Here is a 20,444-nt window from a genome sequence, read left to right as displayed (position 1 = left end):
TCTTGCAGTTCATGAGTTTGAGCCCCACATCAGGCTCACTGCTGTCAGCGTGGAACCTGCTTCAGATCCTGTCTCTCTTCCTCTCTCTCTGTCTCTGTCTCTGTCTCTGTCTCTGTCTCTTGTCTGCCCCTCCCCCACTCACGCTCTCCCTCTGTCTCTCAAAAATAAACATTAAAATAAATAAAAATTCACTTTTTTTTTTTTAATTTTTTTTTTCAACGTTTATTTATTTTTGGGACAGAGAGAGACAGAGCATGAACGGGAGAGGGGCAGAGAGAGAGGGAGACACAGAATCGGAAACAGGCTCCAGGCTCTGAGCCATCAGCCCAGAGCCCGACGCGGGGCTCGAACTCCCGGACCGCGAGATCGTGACCTGGCTGAAGTCGGACGCTTAACCGACTGTGCCACCCAGGCGCCCCTAAAAATTCACTTTAAATTATCCCAGTATTAATAGTGTAAGTAGTATAGAAAATAGTTGTTAATCTTTTCACTGTCTCCATGGTTCCTTCTACCAATTACGTGAACTCTGAGTAAAGAGTGACTTACGAAATTTAAAGATGTATACATTGTAAAAATGAAATTGCACTCAGGTTTCTCCTATAAGGAAAACTCAGTGTATGTATACTTTGACGTCTATGATTATAATCTTGTTTATTTAGTAACTCAGATTTCTGTAAAAGAATTTGAATAACTGGCTACTCTGTTTTCATATTATAGGAGGATGAAGGATGTTTCTCTGGTTCTGATTTATAAAAATTCAGTTCATAAAATATCTTTGTTTTCATGGTAGAGCTTTGGGATTCATAGTACTAATTTATTAGATCATATGCTAAATGTATGCAGTATTTTGCCCTATACCTGGCATGCTGTTTTTCTTTCTACAGCCTGCACCAGCATGGACTACTTTTAGAGTTGGCCTGTTTTGTGGAATATTCATTGTACTGAATATTACCCTTGTGCTTGCCGGTAAGTCATTTAAAATTTTAAGCTAAATTATTCTTACTAATATGCCCATGTTATATTCTGTCCTTCTGTCAAAGCTGGTATCAAACTAACAAAGCTGCTTCTGAAAGAGAAATCTGTCAGGGTTGTTTTTTGTTCTTATAAATGACTGGGGGAGATGGGGCAGTGTTTGGTCATTTGTTTAGTTTGCTTTTCCTTTCGGACATATTTCCTTTTACAACATTACTAGTTTATGACTTTTGTTCTCCATGTTTTCTAGTTTATGTACAATTTTTTTATACATTTTCAGAGTTCAGTTATCAAGAACCTCAACTCCCTTGTTCACAGATGAGAGTAAATAAGATTACAAAATTTGTGCACTAAAATTTATTTACTTTGCTTCTTGGAGTCTTTCTCACATCCTTTCCAGAACACATTTACAATTACTCCATATAATTTTAAGAAACTGGGTTGTATAATTTCCTATCCTCTAAGTTACGAATTAGAAAGAGGTAGAAGGGATTGCTGGAAGCAAGTGCACTCCCAACATCTAGAAATGATATAACAGCAAGGGAGGCATTATCTTACTAAACCTCCCAACAGAAGTTGACATAGCCCTCAGCTGCATTTGACATTGTGAATCATCCCTTCTTGAAACTCTTCACTTGGTTTTGCTGGGAAACCACCTTCTGCAGCTTTTCTGCAGGTTAAACTTTGCTGGAAGTTCTTTCCAGTCTCCTTTGCTAACTATTCTTTTCTTTGTGACATGTAAATGTTGGGCAGTACTGCTGGACTAAATCCTCAAATTCTCTCTCTGTCGACATTCATTTCCTAACCAGGCAATTTATTCAGGCTTATGGCCATAAATATTACCTGTATGGCAGTGACTCTCAAGTACGTCTACTCTCTCCTCTGATATCTAATTGACTATTTGGATAGTAATAGGCATTTCAAACTTACATGGACAAAAATATTTTTTACCCCCAAATACACTTTCTTTTCTATATATCATCATTTTTTTTTAATCAGATTCTCAGGCCAAAAACCTTTAGCCTCTCTTTTCTCTCATACCTTATCTCCAATCCACCAGCAAAGCCTGTTGCTCTATCTTTAACAGTGTGTGTGTAAAGTACAGTTGACACAGAGTGTCAGGTGTTTCAAATGTACAACAGAGTGATTCAACCAGTTTCCATTATGCTGTGCTTGCCACAGTGTAGCTATTATCTGTCACCATACAACACTTTTATAATACCTTTCATCCCTGTGACTTGTTCATTCTGTAAGTAGAAGCCTGTACTTTGCACCCCCTTCACCCATTTTGAATCTGACCACTTCCACCAATGCCATCCTTGTATAAGCAGCCGTGTCCTGTTAGTGTACCGCACCAGCCTTCTGAACTGGCCTCACTGCGCTCACTGCAGCCACTCTTGCCTCCTCATAGCCACCAATATCTTTTCTTTTCTTTCTTTTTTTTTTTTTAATGTAAGTTAGATCATATTGCTGTCCTCCTCAACATCTCTCTATGGCTTCTCTTACAATAAAGTTGAACCTTCTTTCTATAGACTAAAAGACCCTATAGGGTCTTGCCCCTTTGGGCTTTCTGACTATACCCTGTCATCCTCCCCACACTTGGTCTCACTGTGTTTCCAAGTACATTTATGGTGTTCCTTGAATATCATCCCATCTATGAACCCTTGCAATTGCCTAAGAGGCTTTTTCCCTAAGATGTCTGTGTGGCTTACTTCTTCACTTCATTCATACAGTCTCTGTTCAAATGCCACTTCTTCACTGAGTCCTTCCTTAATCACCCTACCCTAAAATAGCCTGTTCTGTCTCCTCAGCCCACATTAGTTTTTTTCAGAGCACTTTTAAGTACATGACATAATATTACATATTTATGTTTCTTTTATCTGTTTTCCCACTGGAATGTAAGTTCCTTGATACCTGGACTTTTCTCTCCTGTTCACCATTGTATCTCTAGCACCTAGAATACTGCCTGGGTCATAGAAGGAGCTCAGAAAATACTGGTGGAAGAGGCGACTGGATGGCTCAGTTGGTTAAGCATCCAGTTTGAGCTCAGGTCATGATCTCGTAGTTCGTGGGTTCCAGCCCCGCGCTGGGGTCTGTGCTGACAGCTCAGAGCCTGGAGTCTGCTTCAAATTCTGTGTCTCCCTCTCTCTGCCCCTCCCCTACTTGTCCTCTGTGTGTCTCTCTCTCTCTGTCTCAAAAATGAATAAACATTAAAAAAATAAACAAAATATTGGTGGAAATTGGAATGGATGAAAGAGGACAGAGATGGAATTAAATGATAAACCAAAAACACACAAACAGCAAAAAAGACACAAATCTCAAAGGTTCTTGCATTCAAAGACTTTTACTTTAAGGGCAAATAGTCATGGTATACCTCAAGAGTCTGTGTACTTATGCTTATAATGATAACTTGAATCATTAATAAAGGATTAAATTTTGCTCAGGAAAGTCTACAAAGAAACTTAGAAATAGATGGTATTGTGGAGTGCCTGGGTGGCTCAGTCAGTTAAGCATCCAACTCTTGATTTCGGCTTAGGTCTTGGTCTCGTGGTTCAGTTCGTGAGATCGAGCCCCATGTCAGGCTCTGCACTGACAGCACAGAGCCTGCTGGCCATTCTCTCTCTCTCTCTCTCTCTCTCTCTCTCTCCCTCTTTCTCTATACCCCTCCTCCGCACACCACACATGCTCTCTCTCTCAAAATAAATAAACGTAAAAAAATACGATGGTTTTGTATAAATATCCATTATATTCTGTTTTCAATGTTTAGTAATCATAATAGTGCCTGAACATGAAAGTTTCTATCACTGTCACAGTTACTATTCTCAATTGCAGGGACTGTGTCTTTTCATTTTTCGTATTTTAGGTTCCTAACACAGTACAACACATATAGCAGATGTTTAAGAAAAAATTTACCAAAGTTGTTTCTCCTCATTAACATTCTTAATTAAGATTGTCAATTACATATTATGAAATTATAACCCAAGCTGTAATGACTCTTAGCATATGAACTTGACCTATTGACAGTGTGTTTTCATTTGTGTTTTTAGAATTCTCCTTCCTACCAACTACTGAAAATTACATCTAATAATTATGGCCCACTATAAGCTCATGATTTAATATTGGTATAATTTATTATCATATTTTAATCTAGTTCTGTTTCTTTAGGTGAGTGCAGTCTTCTTATATAGACTGCATGGGAGTATTGTAATAAAAAACCTAACCCTAGATTATCAAGCCAGTTGTTAAGGAAGGAACACTGACTTGTCTTCAAAAGGCCTAGCCTGTATCTCAGTCTCAACACTACTATTTGTTAATTGTTTTGGTTTAAGGATATCATTTAACTTCTTTTCATTTTTTTAAATGTTTATTCATTTTTTGAAAGAAAGACAGAGAGAACAGAGCATGAGTGGGAGAGGGGCAGAGAGAGGAGGAGACACAAAGTCTGAAGCAGGCTCGAGGCTCCGAGCTGTCAGCACAGAGCCCAATGAGGGGCTTAAACCCATGATCCATGAGATCATGACCTGAGCCGAAGTCAGAAGCTCAACTGACTGAACCACCCAGGCGCCTCTCATTTAACTTCTTTTAAATAATTTCCTTATTTGTTCAGTGACTGTACTACCTTAAATTCACAGGGTTATTTTAGAATTCATTCATTCAACAGGTAAATTTTATGTACCTCATAATTAAGCTTGATGCAAGCCTTAAGAGATATAAGAAAATCCCTTTCCTTATGAAGTTTTTTATGCCAGGGAGATTAAGACATATATTAAAACAATAATAATATACTACAAGATGGAAAATGTTAAATGTTCTAAGCAGGTCAAAGGAACAAAGTAATTACTTTTAAATGAAAGCATCAGGGAAGACTTTATGAAGGAGATGGCATTTATGCTGGATGTGATGGAATGAAGGGCATTCCAAGAGGAGACAGATGAGTAGAGATTTAGTTGGTGGGGGAAGAGGGTGGGGCATAGGAGGAGGGACTGGGTTATGAAGAAGAGAAATGAGAAAATCACCTAGTGTGAAGGAGATAGCTTGAGACCACTTCATGGACATCAGCTAAGAAGTGTAAGTGACACATGTTTATATAGTTGTGAAGCACTACACTAATATAAATTATATGGAGTATATGATGGGAGTTGTTCTTTCTAAGAAAACCTCAGTCATTTATGTGTGAAATTTTTTCTTTTATTTCCAAGATGAGTGTGGTGATGTTGTCATCATCATCATCATAATTAAATAATAAGAAAAAATAACCTTCATTTTTTTCATGTGAGTTGAAAAGAAATTTTTTTTTTAATTCAGGGACAAACTCAGGTTTTGTTTTCTTTTGTAAATATAGACTGTTTTATGAGACAGCCTCATTTGTTTTTTAATGTGTGTGGTTTCTGCATTGTGTTCTCTCACCTCACAACTCTTCTTTGTTTGATCTTTGTGTGTGTGGTCGGTGGGGGGGAGGCAGGGTAAGTGCACAGCCAGCTGTCTATGCTTATTTATGTCCCAGCGGGTACTTGAAAGATAACACAGAGAGAGAAGCGCAGCAGTAGTAATGCATGTACAAGCACGATTCTTTTTTCATTCACATCAAAAAATAATGTGTGTAATTGCTGTAGTTTCTCCAAGGGATTTGATCTGATACTTAACAATTTGTCTGAAACTCACATATTTCAGATAACTTAGTTTTGAGAAGATGAAAAGTTACCTGATTAGATTTTTAAAAAATTGTTCTCTTACAGATTTCTAGTAACTGTTATTTAATTTGATACAATAACAATATATCATATTTCATTTTTTGGTTTGACAGAGATAGGAATTTGACCATTTAAATGTGTTTAAATGTCACGATGTGTTTATAGAAGGGTGTGAAATAGCCACTCATACACTAATAGTAAGAGTATTAATTCAGTGTCTTTGGAGGATAATTTGGCAGTATATGTAAATTTTTAAATACAGTCACTTTGGTTAAGCAATTTTATTTCGAGAAATTTATCTTACAAACATACTTGAACAGGATGCCAAGGACATATATGAAAGGAGGGTATTCCTTGCCATTTTGTTTGTAGTAACAGTGTCCTAGAAACCACTCAAATGTACATCAGTTGGGAATTATTTAATAAGCTAAATGATGTTATTTACCTCTGTGCAATGAAATACTGTGAAGCTATTCAAGTGAATGAGTGAAAATGGGTATAGTATTTTGGAGTGCTAGATGTGTAGTTAATGTGTACTGTACTGCTGAAAACATGCATATACATGGATTTGCTTGGGTACCTGGTTTCATTTCTTTTGGATATATACCTAGGAGTGGAATCACTTAGTTATGTTGTAATTCTATGTTTAATCTTCTGAGGTACCACCAAATTGTTTTGCATAGAAGCTGCATAATTTTTCATTTTCACCAGAAATTTATGAGGGTTCCATTTTCTTTACACCCTTATCAGTGTTTATGGTTTTCCTTTTTATTTATTTATTTTTTTAATTATAGCCATCCTAGGGGCGCGTGGGTGGCCCAAGTCGGTTGGGCGTCTGACTTCTGTTCAGGTCATGATCTCACGGTTTGGGAGTTGGAGCCCCGCATCGGGCTCTGTGCTGACAGCTCAGAGTCTGAAGCCCACTTTGGATTCTGTGTCTCCCTCTTTCTCTGCCCCTCCCCTGCTCATGCTCTGTCTCTCTCTCTGTCTCTCAAAAATAGATGTTAAACAAAGTTAAAAAATTATAGCCATCCCAGTGGGTGTGAAGTAGTATCTTGTTAATATTTTGATTTGCATTTCCCTAATGATTTTGAGCATCTTTTCATGTGCTGGTTGGATATTTGTATATTTCTTTGGAAAAATGTCTCCCCAAGTCCTTTGCTCATTTTTTGAGTTGTCTTCTTATTTTAAGTTACAAGAGTTCTTTATATATTCTGGGTACTCAATCCTTACCAAGATACGTGATTTGCAAATATTATCTCCCATTGTATAGGCTGTCTTTCACCTTCTTCATAATGTCCTTTGATGCAAAAAAGTTTTGATAAAGCCTGATTTTTCTATTTTTTTTCTTTCTTTGAACTAACTTTTGTACATGGTGTGAGATAGGGGTTCAGCTTCATTCTTTTGCATGTGGACATTCAGTCATCCCAGCACCATTTGTTGAAGAAAATATTCTTTTCCATTGAATGATTTTGGCACTCTTGTTGAAAACTAGTTGGCCACACGTATATAGATTTATATCTGAACTCCCAATTCTGTCTGTATGTCTGTTTTTATGCCAGTACCACACTGCTTTTTAGTAAATTTTTAAACCACAAAATGTGAGTCCTCCAACTTTGCTCTTCTTTTTTCAGTGTTGTTATAGCTATCTGGGGCCTGTTGCAATCCCATGTGAATTTGAGGAATGACTTTTCTATTTATATATGCAAAAAAACCAAAAACAAAAAACTAGAATTTTGATAGGGATTGTATTTAATCTCCAAAACACTTTGGCATTGCCATTTTAACAACATCAAGTCTTGTAAGTCCATGTACATGAGATTCCTTTTAGCAATGTTTGTAGTTTTTATTGTACAAGTCTTTCACCTCTTGAGTAAATTAATTCCTAGGTGTTTTATTCTTTTGGGTGCTATTGTAATTGGAATTGTTTTCTTAATTTCATTTCAGGGTGTTCATTGCTGATGTATACAAAGACAACTAAATTTTGTGTGTTGATCTTACAGTGTGCGACTTGGCTGAATTTATTAGCTCTCGTAGTTTTATTGTGCATTCTTTGAGACTTAGGATTATTATTTTTGTTTCCTGGCTGTTGTATCTATGGTTTTTTGCTTAAGAATCAGGATCTAAATCCATATAGAGTTTTTTATTTGTAATCTGCCGACTAACCTTGCTATCATGTTTGATCCTTTGTAGTCCCTTTATGTAAGAGCTGGAGTAGCCCTTTAATATTATTAATTGGTCTTGTCACTTATGTATAAAACCTTTCATTGGCTTCATATATTAAAGTAAAAGTTTAAGTCTTGACAAGATACTATAAAGGTCCTACCTGATCTTCTCTTGGCTAACTCTTTATGACTTTACCTCTCATTTATTTCAATTATAGTGGCCTTGGCCTTCTTCCTGTTCTTGGAGCACCGGGCTCATACCTATCTTAGGGCCTTTTGTACTTACTATTTGGAGCCTTATTCTTCCATATACTCACATGATTCATTCTCTGTTTCCTTAAGATCTCTGCAAATGTCATCTCCTGAGAGGTCCTCTTCACCACCCTACCTAAAATAGCATCTAATAACATCATTCTTCATCCCCTTACCCTACTTTTTTTTTCTTCGAAACCTTTATGACAGTATGACATTATACAGAATAGAAGTTTCCTGAAGACATATATTTTGTCTGTTGTTTATTACTGAATCTCCAGTTCTTTGAGTGGTGTTAGGTATAAAAGGCATCTAATAAATTTTTGTGAAACTAATGAACAAAATGAGGTTTCCTCAAGCAAAAGGAAAAAGAAACTGATATATACTGAATACTTGTTATTGTTTTAGGCATGTAATATATGTTGATCACATTTAATCTTATTTACAAACTTAGGAGAATAGATATTATCCCCATTTTCCAGCAAGGAAATGCAGACTTGGAAAAATAAAATAATTGCCTTAGAATAGCTAGAATTTTAAGTCTGGTCTTTAGTATTTGGCTCCAAACCAAAGGTTTTCGCTACCCTGTTATTTTTAAATTATTAAATGCTATGTACTGTAGGAATACAAAGATAACTAATAAATGGTTATTTAAATTAAGTATAAGCCAGTATATAACTACATTTCAAGTGAGTCTAATAAATTTTATAGTTATATGGAAAATTGAGAAATCATTAGCCAAACTGAAATGTTTGGCACAGACTAGGCTCAAAACGAAACACTGATTCAATAAATGTAGGAATAGATAAGGATTTGGCTCTGAAATATTAAGTAAAATTTGAATTGGTACAAAGAGCAAGACCATTTTAGGTACAGGGGGACAATATAAGCAAGTGTGAAAAAGCAAACTTGTGAAAAGACTAATAAAATTTATCAGGAGATAAGAATTAATGTTTAGGAGCCTTGTGAGATGAGTTTGGGAAAGTGAGTTGGAGATCCGACTGATAGAGAACTTGAATTCCAAGACCATGTTTGAATTTACAGTAACTGGAAGGCTATAGGGTAATAGTGGTACTACACATTTGTATGGGCATATGGACAACAGAATGTAGTGGTTAAGAGTGTGCGCTTTGGAGCAAAACTCTCTGAGTTAAAACTCTGGCTCTGCCCTCTACTAGCTTGGTAATCCTAAGCAAATTACTAAACTTCTCTGTGCTCTAATTTCCTCACCAGTCAAATGGAGATAATAGTTTTTTAACTCACAGAACCATTGTGAGGATTATATGAATTTTTATATATAAAAATTAAAAATAAATTTAAAAATAAAAAAGGGGGCGGCTGGGTGCCTCAGTCAGTTAAGCATCCAGCTCTTGATTTTGTCTCGGGTCATGATCTTATGGTCGTGAGATCGAGCTCCACATCTGGCTCTCTACTGAGTGTGGAGCCTGCTTAAGATTCTCTCTCTTCTTCTCCCTCTACCCCTCCTTTTTTTGCTCTCTCAAACAAGTAAAATGAATTATTATATGTCAAAATATAATAGAAAACAGTCCTTAGCACATAGTAAGCATTCTGTAAATATTAACTGTTATCATTTATATGACATTTCAGTTTTCATTTGCTTTTATTTTCAATCGCTTTTATGTATCACATTTCTTTTAATCTTCACGGCAACTCTGCGAGGTAGGTAATACTATAACCAGTGTAATCACTGAACAAAGCCAAGGAAGTTATGTCATCCCATATGTGATTCTCTGTATTTCTGTGATTCTCTGTTTTTCTAAGAAACTAATGGAACAATGGACTAACATGCCCAAAGTGAAGTTTTAGGGAAATCATTCTGGTGAAATTTTGCAGAATGAAATGATGAAGGGAAAGAACCTGGAAACAAGTTTATCATGCTCTTGAGATAATCTAAGCTTAGGCTTTATTTATAAAAACTTTTTATGCCAAGGACTGTGTCATCAAGAATTATGAGGAAAGACAATTAAATGAGACATTATGAATTTTCTAACTAACTAATTGATATTTTTTCAGCTGTATTTAAACTTGAAACAGATAGAAATATATGGCCCTTGATAAGAATCTATCGGGGTGGCTTTCTTCTGATTGAATTCCTTTTTCTACTGGGCATCAACACATATGGTTGGAGACAGGCTGGAGTGAATCATGTGCTCATCTTTGAACTTAATCCAAGAAGCAATTTGTCTCATCAACATCTTTTTGAGGTAATCAAAGCAAGACATAAAGTCCCACAAATATAGTTCACGTTAGCTATATCGCTGGTTTAGTGGGTGCTGAAATCCATCTTTTACCTGAGGAAGATTATTGACTTAACATCTAAACATTTATCTTACCTTTGTTTTATTGAAGATACTTCTGAGTAATGGAAAAAATAAAAATAACAATTTTTCTCTTTTCTTTTCTTTCCCATCCTTTATCAGATTGCTGGATTCCTCGGGATATTGTGGTGCCTAAGCCTTCTGGCATGCTTCTTTGCTCCACTTAGTGTCATCCCCACATATGTGTATCCACTTGTCCTTTATGGATTTATGTTTTTCTTTCTTATCAACCCCACCAAAACTTTCTATTACAAATCCCGGTTTTGGCTGCTTAAACTGCTGGTAAGTTCAGAAATTTGTCTCCCATTTTTAGAGTGGTGTATTGGTCATTGGCTTTGTCCAGGAGGAACCAAGGCTGCTGTTGCACAACTCCAGAAGGCATGGTTCACTTTGTAATCTATGTGAGTGGTGCTCTAGCTCCAAGGGTAAAGAATATAGTGTAATTGGTACACCTCATGTTGTATAGTGCAGTGGCCCTGGGAGAAATACTTATTCATGCAGTTTTTTTCCTCCTAAAAGGGAGTATGAAGTGTCCAGATATTGAAATTATTTTGCAAATTAATAATAAATAATTCGAGGGGCGCCTGGGTGGCGCAGTCGGTTAAGCGTCCAACTTCAGCCAGGTCACGATCTCGCGGTCCGTGAGTTCGAGCCCCGCGTCAGGCTCTGGGCTGATGGCTCAATCGGCCCAGAGCCTGGAGCCTGCTTCCCATTCTGTGTCTCCCTCTCTCTCTGCCCCTCCCCCGTTCATGCTCTGTCTCTCTCTGTCCCAAAAAAATAAATAAAAAAAAGTTTAAAAAAAAAAAATAAATAATAAATAATTCGTGATCTATTTAAGTGCCTTATTATTTAGTACAGATTACTTAGCCAGCTGTGATAACATGTAGAACTCTGTGAATTTCTTTTTTTTCCTTTTTAAAAAGTGGTAAAACTATTATTTTCCTGTCAAATTGATAGAAATAGTCAACCAAACATTTTTATTTTTATGAAAGATTCATTCTCTAAAATCAGTAAGCATATTTTACCAGATTACCAGGTTTAATTTGAGAAACTGACTTTGATTCTTGTTTATAATACATTCCATTTCTTCTTCCACTTTACCTATTTTTTAATCTCAAAATCTCTCAATTTAAACATTAGGATATAGAATCTCTTGCAAAAATAGTTGCTGTATTTTTTGTAATGGTGTAAAGATAGCTTGGGGAAGGGACTTCTCTTAACTCCTGAATTAAACCAGCTCTGTTTTGAAAATTAATTGGTAATGTTCTCCTGTAATTATTTCTTAGGTTATGAATTACAACTAACAGTAAAGTGAAGATTAGTGATTAAATTGACTAATCTCTACACATACTTTCAGAATTTCTATAATAATTGCCTTACTCTTTTTCCTACCTTAGAAAAGTATACTACCTTGAAAACTAGAGTATTCTTTTTCCTTTTGCATATCCCTTACGGTTAGCAGAACTTTTTTCTTTGTTGTTGCTGTTCTTAGCAGTACATTCCCTATATATAGCATTATTTAAATTTTTTGAATCTGAAGATATAAAATATGCTCTTCCTATTAAAAAAACATAGTAAGTAAGCACACAACAAGTAAAAAGCCACTTATATTCCAGTACAGGTAAGTATTTATAGCAATCAGGAAAAGAAAATGGCCTAGATCTCCTTCATGTTTTTTCCCCAAAGTTGATTGTTATTTATTTGTATTTCTTATTTATTCTGGTAGGATTTTTACCACAAATTGAGACTATCCCTATTTTCCTCTAATTTCATTAAATACTAATAAGTAAGAGAGCAAATCATTCCTGTTATGTATAGCACCACTAGGCCAAACTGTAGGTCTAAGTGTAGAACTTAGATGTACAAGAGTATTTTGAAAAGTCTTAAGTATGTAATCACCTTTAACACATTTTATCATCTAGAACACATGATTTTTAAAGGATTTTTTGTAAGACAGAAGAAATATTTGGACGATTTTTTTCTCTCTTGAAATTCATATTAAAAATAAATCATTTCCCGTTAGTACAACAAAATTAGATTACCTTTTTTATCTTGAGATTATTTGTCATTTTATTGCTAGATTTTGTGGAGTTTTAAAACTTATTTGCACAAAAATGTAGTATTCTTCTGGTTACAAGGAAATAATGTTAAGATTATAAATACCTATTATTTCCTGCCTCAATTATTGTAAAATCTCTATAAAGTTATTTTGAAATGAGGTTTCAAAGACTCAGATGTTAATACGATTGCATCATTGCAATAACGGAATGATATCGTTGTGTGTTATGTGAACATTTCCCCAGTACATCCTTCTCTGTTTAAATAGTTAGCTATGATTGATGCATGACCAGTTACTCTTATTAGCGAAATGATTCCCCATTGAGTAGACATTTATTAATGCATTTGCTGTATGTTAATAAATGAGGATTTATGGATGGAATAGGTTGGCAATGATGATGTAATTAGGAATAAGAATAATAAGTGTGCTATCAGAATCAGTGAAATGCAGAAAGAAGCATTGTGGTTTGTTATATTTATAATAATAATTGTATACAGGAAAATCTTACACATCTAAAGCATTTTAACATTAAGTGACCTGTTGACTTATTTTAATTCAAATCTTACTGAAAAAATTTACCCTGAGACTTATTTCTAGTGTTAAAAATATTTTGTTTCTCTGATACAGCTTTTTTAATAGCCTCATCATTAAGTAAAAGTACATTTCCTTCTTCAATTTTTAAAAAATGGAAAAGAACATGTATCATTTGGCCATAGTGGTACGCACTGGATGCTGTTTATATCCATATTTAAATTTGAATCTATGGAATTTATATGCTATACACTTCCTTCCAAAAAGCTAAAAAAATTCTTATTAGAAATTTATTTAGGGGTGCCTGGATGGCTCAGTCAGTTAAGCGTCTGACTCTTGATTTCACAGTGTGTGGCTTCAACTTTGGGCTCTACACTGTCAGAGTGGAACCTGCTTGGGATTCTTTCTCTTCTTTCCCTCCTCACTGTCCCTCTCAAAATAAATAAACTTAAAAAAATTTTTTTAAAGAAATTTATTTATTTTGATACTTAAATGTCAAATTAGGTACAGTTTATTTGTATTATTAGGTCATAAATCTCTGTAGATCTATATTTGCCCTAATTGGAAGTCCAATTGGGAAACATAAGCAATGCCTCAGATTTTCTAAACAAAAATACCAATCAGTTCTTCTAGAAGACTACTTAAAGTTTTCAAATTAAAGTCCTTTCGTATATAATTGGGGAATTGATTTTTTCAATATTTTCTTTGGTTTTATAGTAAAATTTTTACATATGTCTCTACTATGATTACAGAGAGATAGTCTGTTTTAATAATGCACTGTTCTGGACATTTTATATGTGTTCATTTATTTCATCCTTTTAATAACCATGAGGTTGGAGCTGCTATTAATCCACATTGTATAAATGAGGAAACCCAAGTTCAGAGGAGTTAAATACACAGCCAGTAAGTAATGGAGATGAAATGTGAGCCCAGGCAGTCTGATTCCATAATCTGTACTCCTGACCACTACCATTTAACAATTAAACCTGGTAGTCACTTTATTTAAGATACTTAACTTTGATCTAGTAGTTCAAACTAATAAATATATTTTATATAAAAATTGAAAGAGTGTGATTATTCACAAGCCTCTAAAAGCAGAAATTAAACTTCATCTTCTTTAATATTTATCGGCATTAACTTAGAAAATGATGTTAGTTAATATCCTTTCTAATAACTTATTAATGGCTTTTTTGTGTATGTGAGTAAAACATCAGATATTTTGAATTGTCTGTAGCTTTCTTAATACTGTTACTCAGTGAGTCATTGTCATTTTAAGCAAAATCACAACAATGTAGAAGTTGAAAGACCTTAGCCACAATAAGAAAAGAAAGAATTCTCACTCAAGAAGGGGAATTCAGATAAATTTAAGATGAATTTGACTATGTGTAAACATCAGGGAATTCAGTATGAACTCAGCCCTACCCTGTCTCTGATGCAGCTACTCCCTCTCTCCCTTCTTTGTATTTCTAGGGTATTTTGCATGTTTATCTGTAATAGCACTTACTACACAGTGCTGTCGCTATTTCCTTAGGTATATATTTGCTCAGCCAGACTGTGGGTCTTTGACAGAAGAAACTGTTTTATTTATCTCTGTACTTCCACAGTGCCTGACATGTGTTAAATGCTGAATGACTATAATTATATTCCTTCCTTTATTAGTTGTATTATACCAACATTTACTACTCCCTCCTCTTCCTTTTTCCATCTGCTCTCTTCTATAAATTTTCCCTTCCTTCCAGTTTCTATTTTCATGCCACTCCCTTTCGTAGTCCCATTTCCCCTTTTCTTATTTAATGCATTCTCTTCCTCCTCTGCTCATATGGAGGTTTACTCTCTTAGCTAGCTTTTGAGGCTGAATTTGGCAGATTATGAGAGTAATGGTAGTCTGTCTCATGTCCATGAGAAATAAGAAAATTGCCCTCGGCTATAATTTTCACAAAAGTCCACGACTAGAGATTGAGTTAGACTTCCTGATCCTTTTGGTGTTATGTTCTGAACTCTTGTTTGTCTCTTTGAATTTTTAAAGTCCACTCTGCACCCCACAGTTTCTTAAAATACTCTATAAACTGGCATCCGAACCTTTTCATGAATAAATGACTAACATCTCAACCACTAAGCCCCCAGTTCTCACTCCGCCCCCACCCCCTACCAAAAAGAGTTCGCTGTATCTAGACCTTATGGTTGCAAACGATATAGCTTGTCTCTCAGGCTTATTGCAAACTTATTGAAAGAGTAAGAGACTGATCACAAAACTGAGCCATGGCCTCAAAATATATCCGCTCTAGAAAATATCACAAAGCCTGCACTAGGTCCTGCAGATACCTGATCTAACGTCCAAAGCCCCAAGGCAATACCTGTCATAGATACTTGATATCTAGGATGGATTCATAATGTAGCCATTTATCTCCCTCAAATAATAAAGAGAAGTGTTTAGAGGTAGAATAGAAAGAACCAGCCAAGTCTGAGGGGAGAGAGCCATTAGTTTTCATGCTGAATATGTCTGCTAAATGAATATAGCTAGATGGCAGGAGAGCTATAGAGTTAGACTCATTTTCTCAAAACTGCTGCTTAGTCAAAATTCCTTGTTTTAGGAGTTCATTTTTAGCTTTTAAGATAGAAAGGGTCTGACAGGGCGAGGATTAAAGCTGCCTTAATTCCATCTTCAATTTTCTCAGGGCATCTCAAGGCATTCTGCACTATTGGAGCCTGTTTCTAATGAGTACGTTAGTATCTATCCATCCTCTCTCTGCAATGCCAGGAGATTTCCCTTTGCAGTGGTAAACAGTCTTCCACAGAATAGGTCAGGATGAGTTTGTTGTAGGTCCTCTGTAAAATGGGGATATGAATAGTGCCAAGCTCATAGAATTGTTGTAGTTAGTGGACTATGAAAAAAGCATTTTGAGAAAAATATGCAGCATGGATTAGTGCTCAGTACATTTAATCTGAATTCATTTAACATTATTTTTATAATAGTGGGGTGTGAGCTTATTTTTGTGGCATCATTTCAAGACAAATACAATTATTACCATGGCATTAGTGAAATTGACTTCAGTGAGAGAACGGGCAGGCATGCTTCAGCTGTTGCACATCCTTCCCTCCCTATCCCTTGTAGGCAAAGAAGAGCTTTCTATTCAGGTAGCAAAGCTCTCATCCCAGTTAAGAAGGAGGATATTCCAGAAATTATTATAGAGCATGCGTCTCTAGCACAATTTACCCTAGAGCCCTAACACTACACATCCTCTCAGTGCTTCTCCCTTCTGCTGCTCTCTGCTTTCAGCTTCAACTCTTTCCACCCTCTCTGCTTTCTGTTTTCTAACTGTAGCTATTCCTGTCTTCACCCCACTTAAATTTCCTTTCTTAGTTATCTGTTCAACTCATTCCGTTCACTACTAATTCTCAACCTAGCCACTGTTGCCAGGTCCCTGTGTTTGTGATTGGCTCATTGGTTTCCATTTTATCAGCTAAAGTAATCATGCTGCATGGTCAGACAAGAATTAGAGAAATTAAATATGAACTTTCTTGTTTCTGTGTTTTTTTATTTTTTTCTTTCTCCAGTTTCGAGTATTTACAGCCCCCTTCCATAAAGTAGGCTTTGCTGATTTCTGGCTGGCCGATCAGCTGAACAGCCTGTCAGTGATATTGATGGACCTGGAATATATGATCTGCTTCTACAGTTTTGAGCTCAGATGGGATGAAAGTGGGGGCCTATTGCCAAATAATTCAGAAGGTAGGGTATGAATGTGCATCCATACCTCTGAACTGCCAGTGTAAACCAAGAAATATTGGGAATGATAACTAAGAAATGTAAGATCACTGTGAAAACTCATCCAATAATACAAACTTAATTAAATGTACTTGGCACTCTTTTAGCAATCTCTTTATCTGATACAATTTGGCTCTTAAATTAAATGTTAGGATTTCAGTCATCCATTTGCCAAGAGATTTGCAACTTACACTTAAGGAATTCTAAAACTTAGAAAAAAAAGAAAAGTAAAAATTTCTAGTATATTGGTAGTTATATCACAGATGCTTTAGTGCCAACAGTTTCCATCACAGTATTGCTTTATAATGATCAAAAATACTTGAGTATTTAGACTTAGATCAGGGGCTTTGAGAAAGTCATTGTAGATCGTTTTTAATTCTTACTGAGGATCTTGGGGTGTTTTTTTCTGGTTCTTTTTCCCACTCTTGGTGTATGCCAGGAGTTCGAGTTATTAAGGAATTTTGCCTTAATGACAAAGACCAAATTTAGACAGATTATGTAACATCTGACTAGCAAAAAGCTAATGAAGCCAGTGGCAACACATATTCATTGATTGCTAGCAGACCACAACTTTGTTGTGTGTTGATCCCACTATAATGCATTCCCAGAATTTGAAGAAAAATGTATTTACCAACTTCATTCTTCTCATTTAAAAATATAAACTCTGCTCTTCATTAGAAAGTAGGCTAATGAGGTACATTTTCTACCTATTGTGATATAGCAGTTTGGAGTTCATGAAATTAACTAGAGTCACTAGTGGCATTTGTATGTTTTCCAAGTATTTCACATTACAGAGTAAGTTTTCTTTCCTTTGATTACTGTACTCATCTTCTAATTTTCTTACAGTTTTACCACATTCCAAAGAAAACGATTCCAGAACAGGTTGTCAGAAATCTGGGAGGGCAGATTTTCCCCCATTGGTCCACCCTATATATTTACCTTCCTTTTTTGGCTTTCATCGCTCATGAAAAGTTTGAGAATATAGTAGTTACAAAGAAGAAAGTGATTCAGAAACCAGGCTTCTTGCTTTTATGGACTTGAGAGTGGTTACAATATATAACAAAATGATGTGAACAAGTTACATGTCTTTTGTTTTTTTTTAATAATAATTCTTCTTCTTTGAAATCTGCACAGAACCAGAAATTTGCCACAAATATTCGTATGGTGTGCGGGCCATCGTTCAGTGCATTCCTGCTTGGCTTCGCTTCATCCAGTGCCTGCGCCGCTACCGAGACACAAAAAGGGCCTTTCCTCATTTAGTTAATGCTGGGAAATACTCAACAACTTTCTTCACGGTGACGTTCGCAGCCCTTTACAGCACTCACAAAGGTATTCTACGATTGACTGTGAAGAGATTTTTCAAAACCTGGGTTTTTACTACTGACATCTGCTTCTTACTCTGGTTCCTTTTCCATTTATCATGCTCTTTTTTTCCACTGAAGTTCCAGTCCCCTCAGCTATACCATTTTGTTCTTGAACACAATTTGAGTCTCATTCCAGCATTTAATAACAAGTACCGTCAAAAAGTCATCCAGAATAGGAAGGATTTTGTGATATGTGAAACCCTGAATTATGTTCAGTGTGTTCTATCTTAGACACCTTGGGCTTTCCTTTGTTGTTGGTTTTTTGTTTTGTTTGGTTTTGGTTTTGGTTTTGGTTTTTTAGCCTTCTTGTTCATTAATGAGGTTGGAAAATGCTAGGTGAAAAAGATTCCCTCTGGCAATCATGTATATTTTTAATCGCTTTCCTTCACCAAGTAGTAAGGATTGTTTCCAGCCCATTTAACTGCAAATTGAGTTCTCTGATCTCTCTAGTTTCTTATCTCCATAGCAACCAGTTATTACTTGAGACTGCTCTTCTGTTGAGAGGAGAAAAAAGCTTTTAGGTTCTGAGCCACATGCAGTCAGTCCTTTTGAATTTTTAACCTTTTTCCAAGAACTGTCAATCAAAGATCTTGCTTCCTTTTACTAAAATGCATTCCATCTTTGTCTTTTTAAATCAGTATCAGCCCACACCTTAGAGGCTGGGTGGTAAAGAAATGTTACTTATTGAAATTATTGTAATTATTTTTAAATACTTAAGTAAATTTTTTTCAGTGACTTTTTTCTTAATTGAGACACTGTATTTTAGGAGCCTGAGCTAGTATCTCTTGGCTACTTATCTAAAAAGTATGTCTGATGGTCTTGAAAGGTTGGAGCAGTGGTTTTTTTTGTGAGGCTTGCAGTTTGGTCCAGTAGAACACTTTATAACATACTTCCACTTTTAGCAGTAGATTCTGCAATTACAGTAATATTGATAATGCAGCCAATAATTTTATCACTACGTAGGCACTCTTGTTAAATGATATAATTTAACTAAGTGCCTCAGTGAAGGAAACACATCCTCAAAGCTCCCGTAATTTTAACTCCTGCTGAGGAATGCTGTTCTTTAGTCTGGGCATGCATCATGATTCACAAGGTTGTGATTAGAGAATTTATAAGTCAGGCAATGGATTTGATACATGGTACCCTATGCCTTAAGAACCCTTTACTTTTCTCCCATCCTGGGTAACAGTGGTTTGGGGTTGAATATTTTAGGACATAACATATCTTTAACTATACTGGTACTCTTCAGTATGAAGCTGAAAATCTGAATTCCTCAAACCTGCACTGGCTTCACATTTAATAACCTAAAGCTAGAAGCAGTGGTTTGGATGGTATTGTGGTCGTCAGACTTTCTCTTTCTTTTTTTTTTTTTTTGGCTCATGTATCCCTTTAAAGAATTTTTAAAACTATATTATTATCATTTTTATTTTATTATTTTAAACTATTATTTAAACTGTATTTTCTGACATTTTAAAATTTACATCTGAAATTTTTCATCTTAAGGTTAAATAATTTTTAAAAATGTAGTTTACAGTGTGTTTATAATTTTTTTTAATGTTTATTTATTTTGAGAGAGAGAGAGATAGAGCATGAGTGGGGAGGGGCAGAGAGAGAGGGAAACACAGAATATGAAGAAGCCTCCATCCTCGCCTCTAAGCTGTCAGCACAGAGTCGGGTGCAGGGCTTGAACTCATGAACTGTGAGATCATGACCTGAGCCTAAGGTCATTCAACCGACTGAGCCACCCAGGTGCCCCCCTTCCCCCCCCTCTTATTTTTTTTTTTTACAGTGTGTTTTAAATATTCACATTTTAAAACAAAACTGCTAAAGTGTTTCTACTAAATGTGTCCAAGTAATCTAAATACAAAAGCATGATACTCACCATGATTTGTATTTTTATGTTTTAATGACTTTTGTCTGATACATATATATGTAAATTGAAATTAAGTTATTATCTATTACTAGAAGATGCTAAGAGATTTTTCTGTGTTGTAATTATAACTGGCCAAAGTAATGTTACAGATACATTATAAATTTTAATAATTATCACATAGACATTTCTTATTGAGATAAATCTATATTATTCTGTTCCATTTTGCAGTTTTTGTATAGGGAAGCTCTGAGAAACCTTGTTAAATAGCTGTATACATGAGGGTAGAAGTTTAATTGTTGGAGCATCGCTAAGTTTTCTAGACAGATCCTCAGTTATATACCAAAAAATATGCACAGTAGTCCATCATCAGTAATTATTTTTGTTAATCTATCAGGTTTTCTTATTGAAAGCAAAAAGTTAAAAATAAACTGAAGG

At 35.5% G+C, this 20,444-nt stretch overlaps 1 protein-coding gene across 1 annotated transcript in view; it reads left to right on the top strand.

Annotated features, from left to right (window-relative positions):
* Nucleotides 1–20,444, top strand: part of XPR1 (xenotropic and polytropic retrovirus receptor 1) — a 215,277-nt gene that overhangs the window by 152,321 nt on the left and 42,512 nt on the right. The window contains exons 7-11 of the mRNA XM_030301934.1: nt 885–966; nt 10,115–10,305; nt 10,522–10,701; nt 16,565–16,736; nt 17,907–18,101. Of these exons, the coding sequence (XP_030157794.1) occupies nt 885–966; nt 10,115–10,305; nt 10,522–10,701; nt 16,565–16,736; nt 17,907–18,101 (820 nt within the window). The remainder of the gene's footprint in view (nt 1–884; nt 967–10,114; nt 10,306–10,521; nt 10,702–16,564; nt 16,737–17,906; nt 18,102–20,444) is intronic.

The sequence above is a fragment of the Lynx canadensis genome, chromosome F1 (genome assembly GCF_007474595.2).
Source record: "Lynx canadensis isolate LIC74 chromosome F1, mLynCan4.pri.v2, whole genome shotgun sequence".
Classification (NCBI taxonomy): Eukaryota; Metazoa; Chordata; class Mammalia; order Carnivora; family Felidae; genus Lynx; species Lynx canadensis.
The sequence above is the reverse complement of the archived record's forward strand: the minus strand, read 5'-3'. Positions and strand labels throughout refer to the sequence as shown.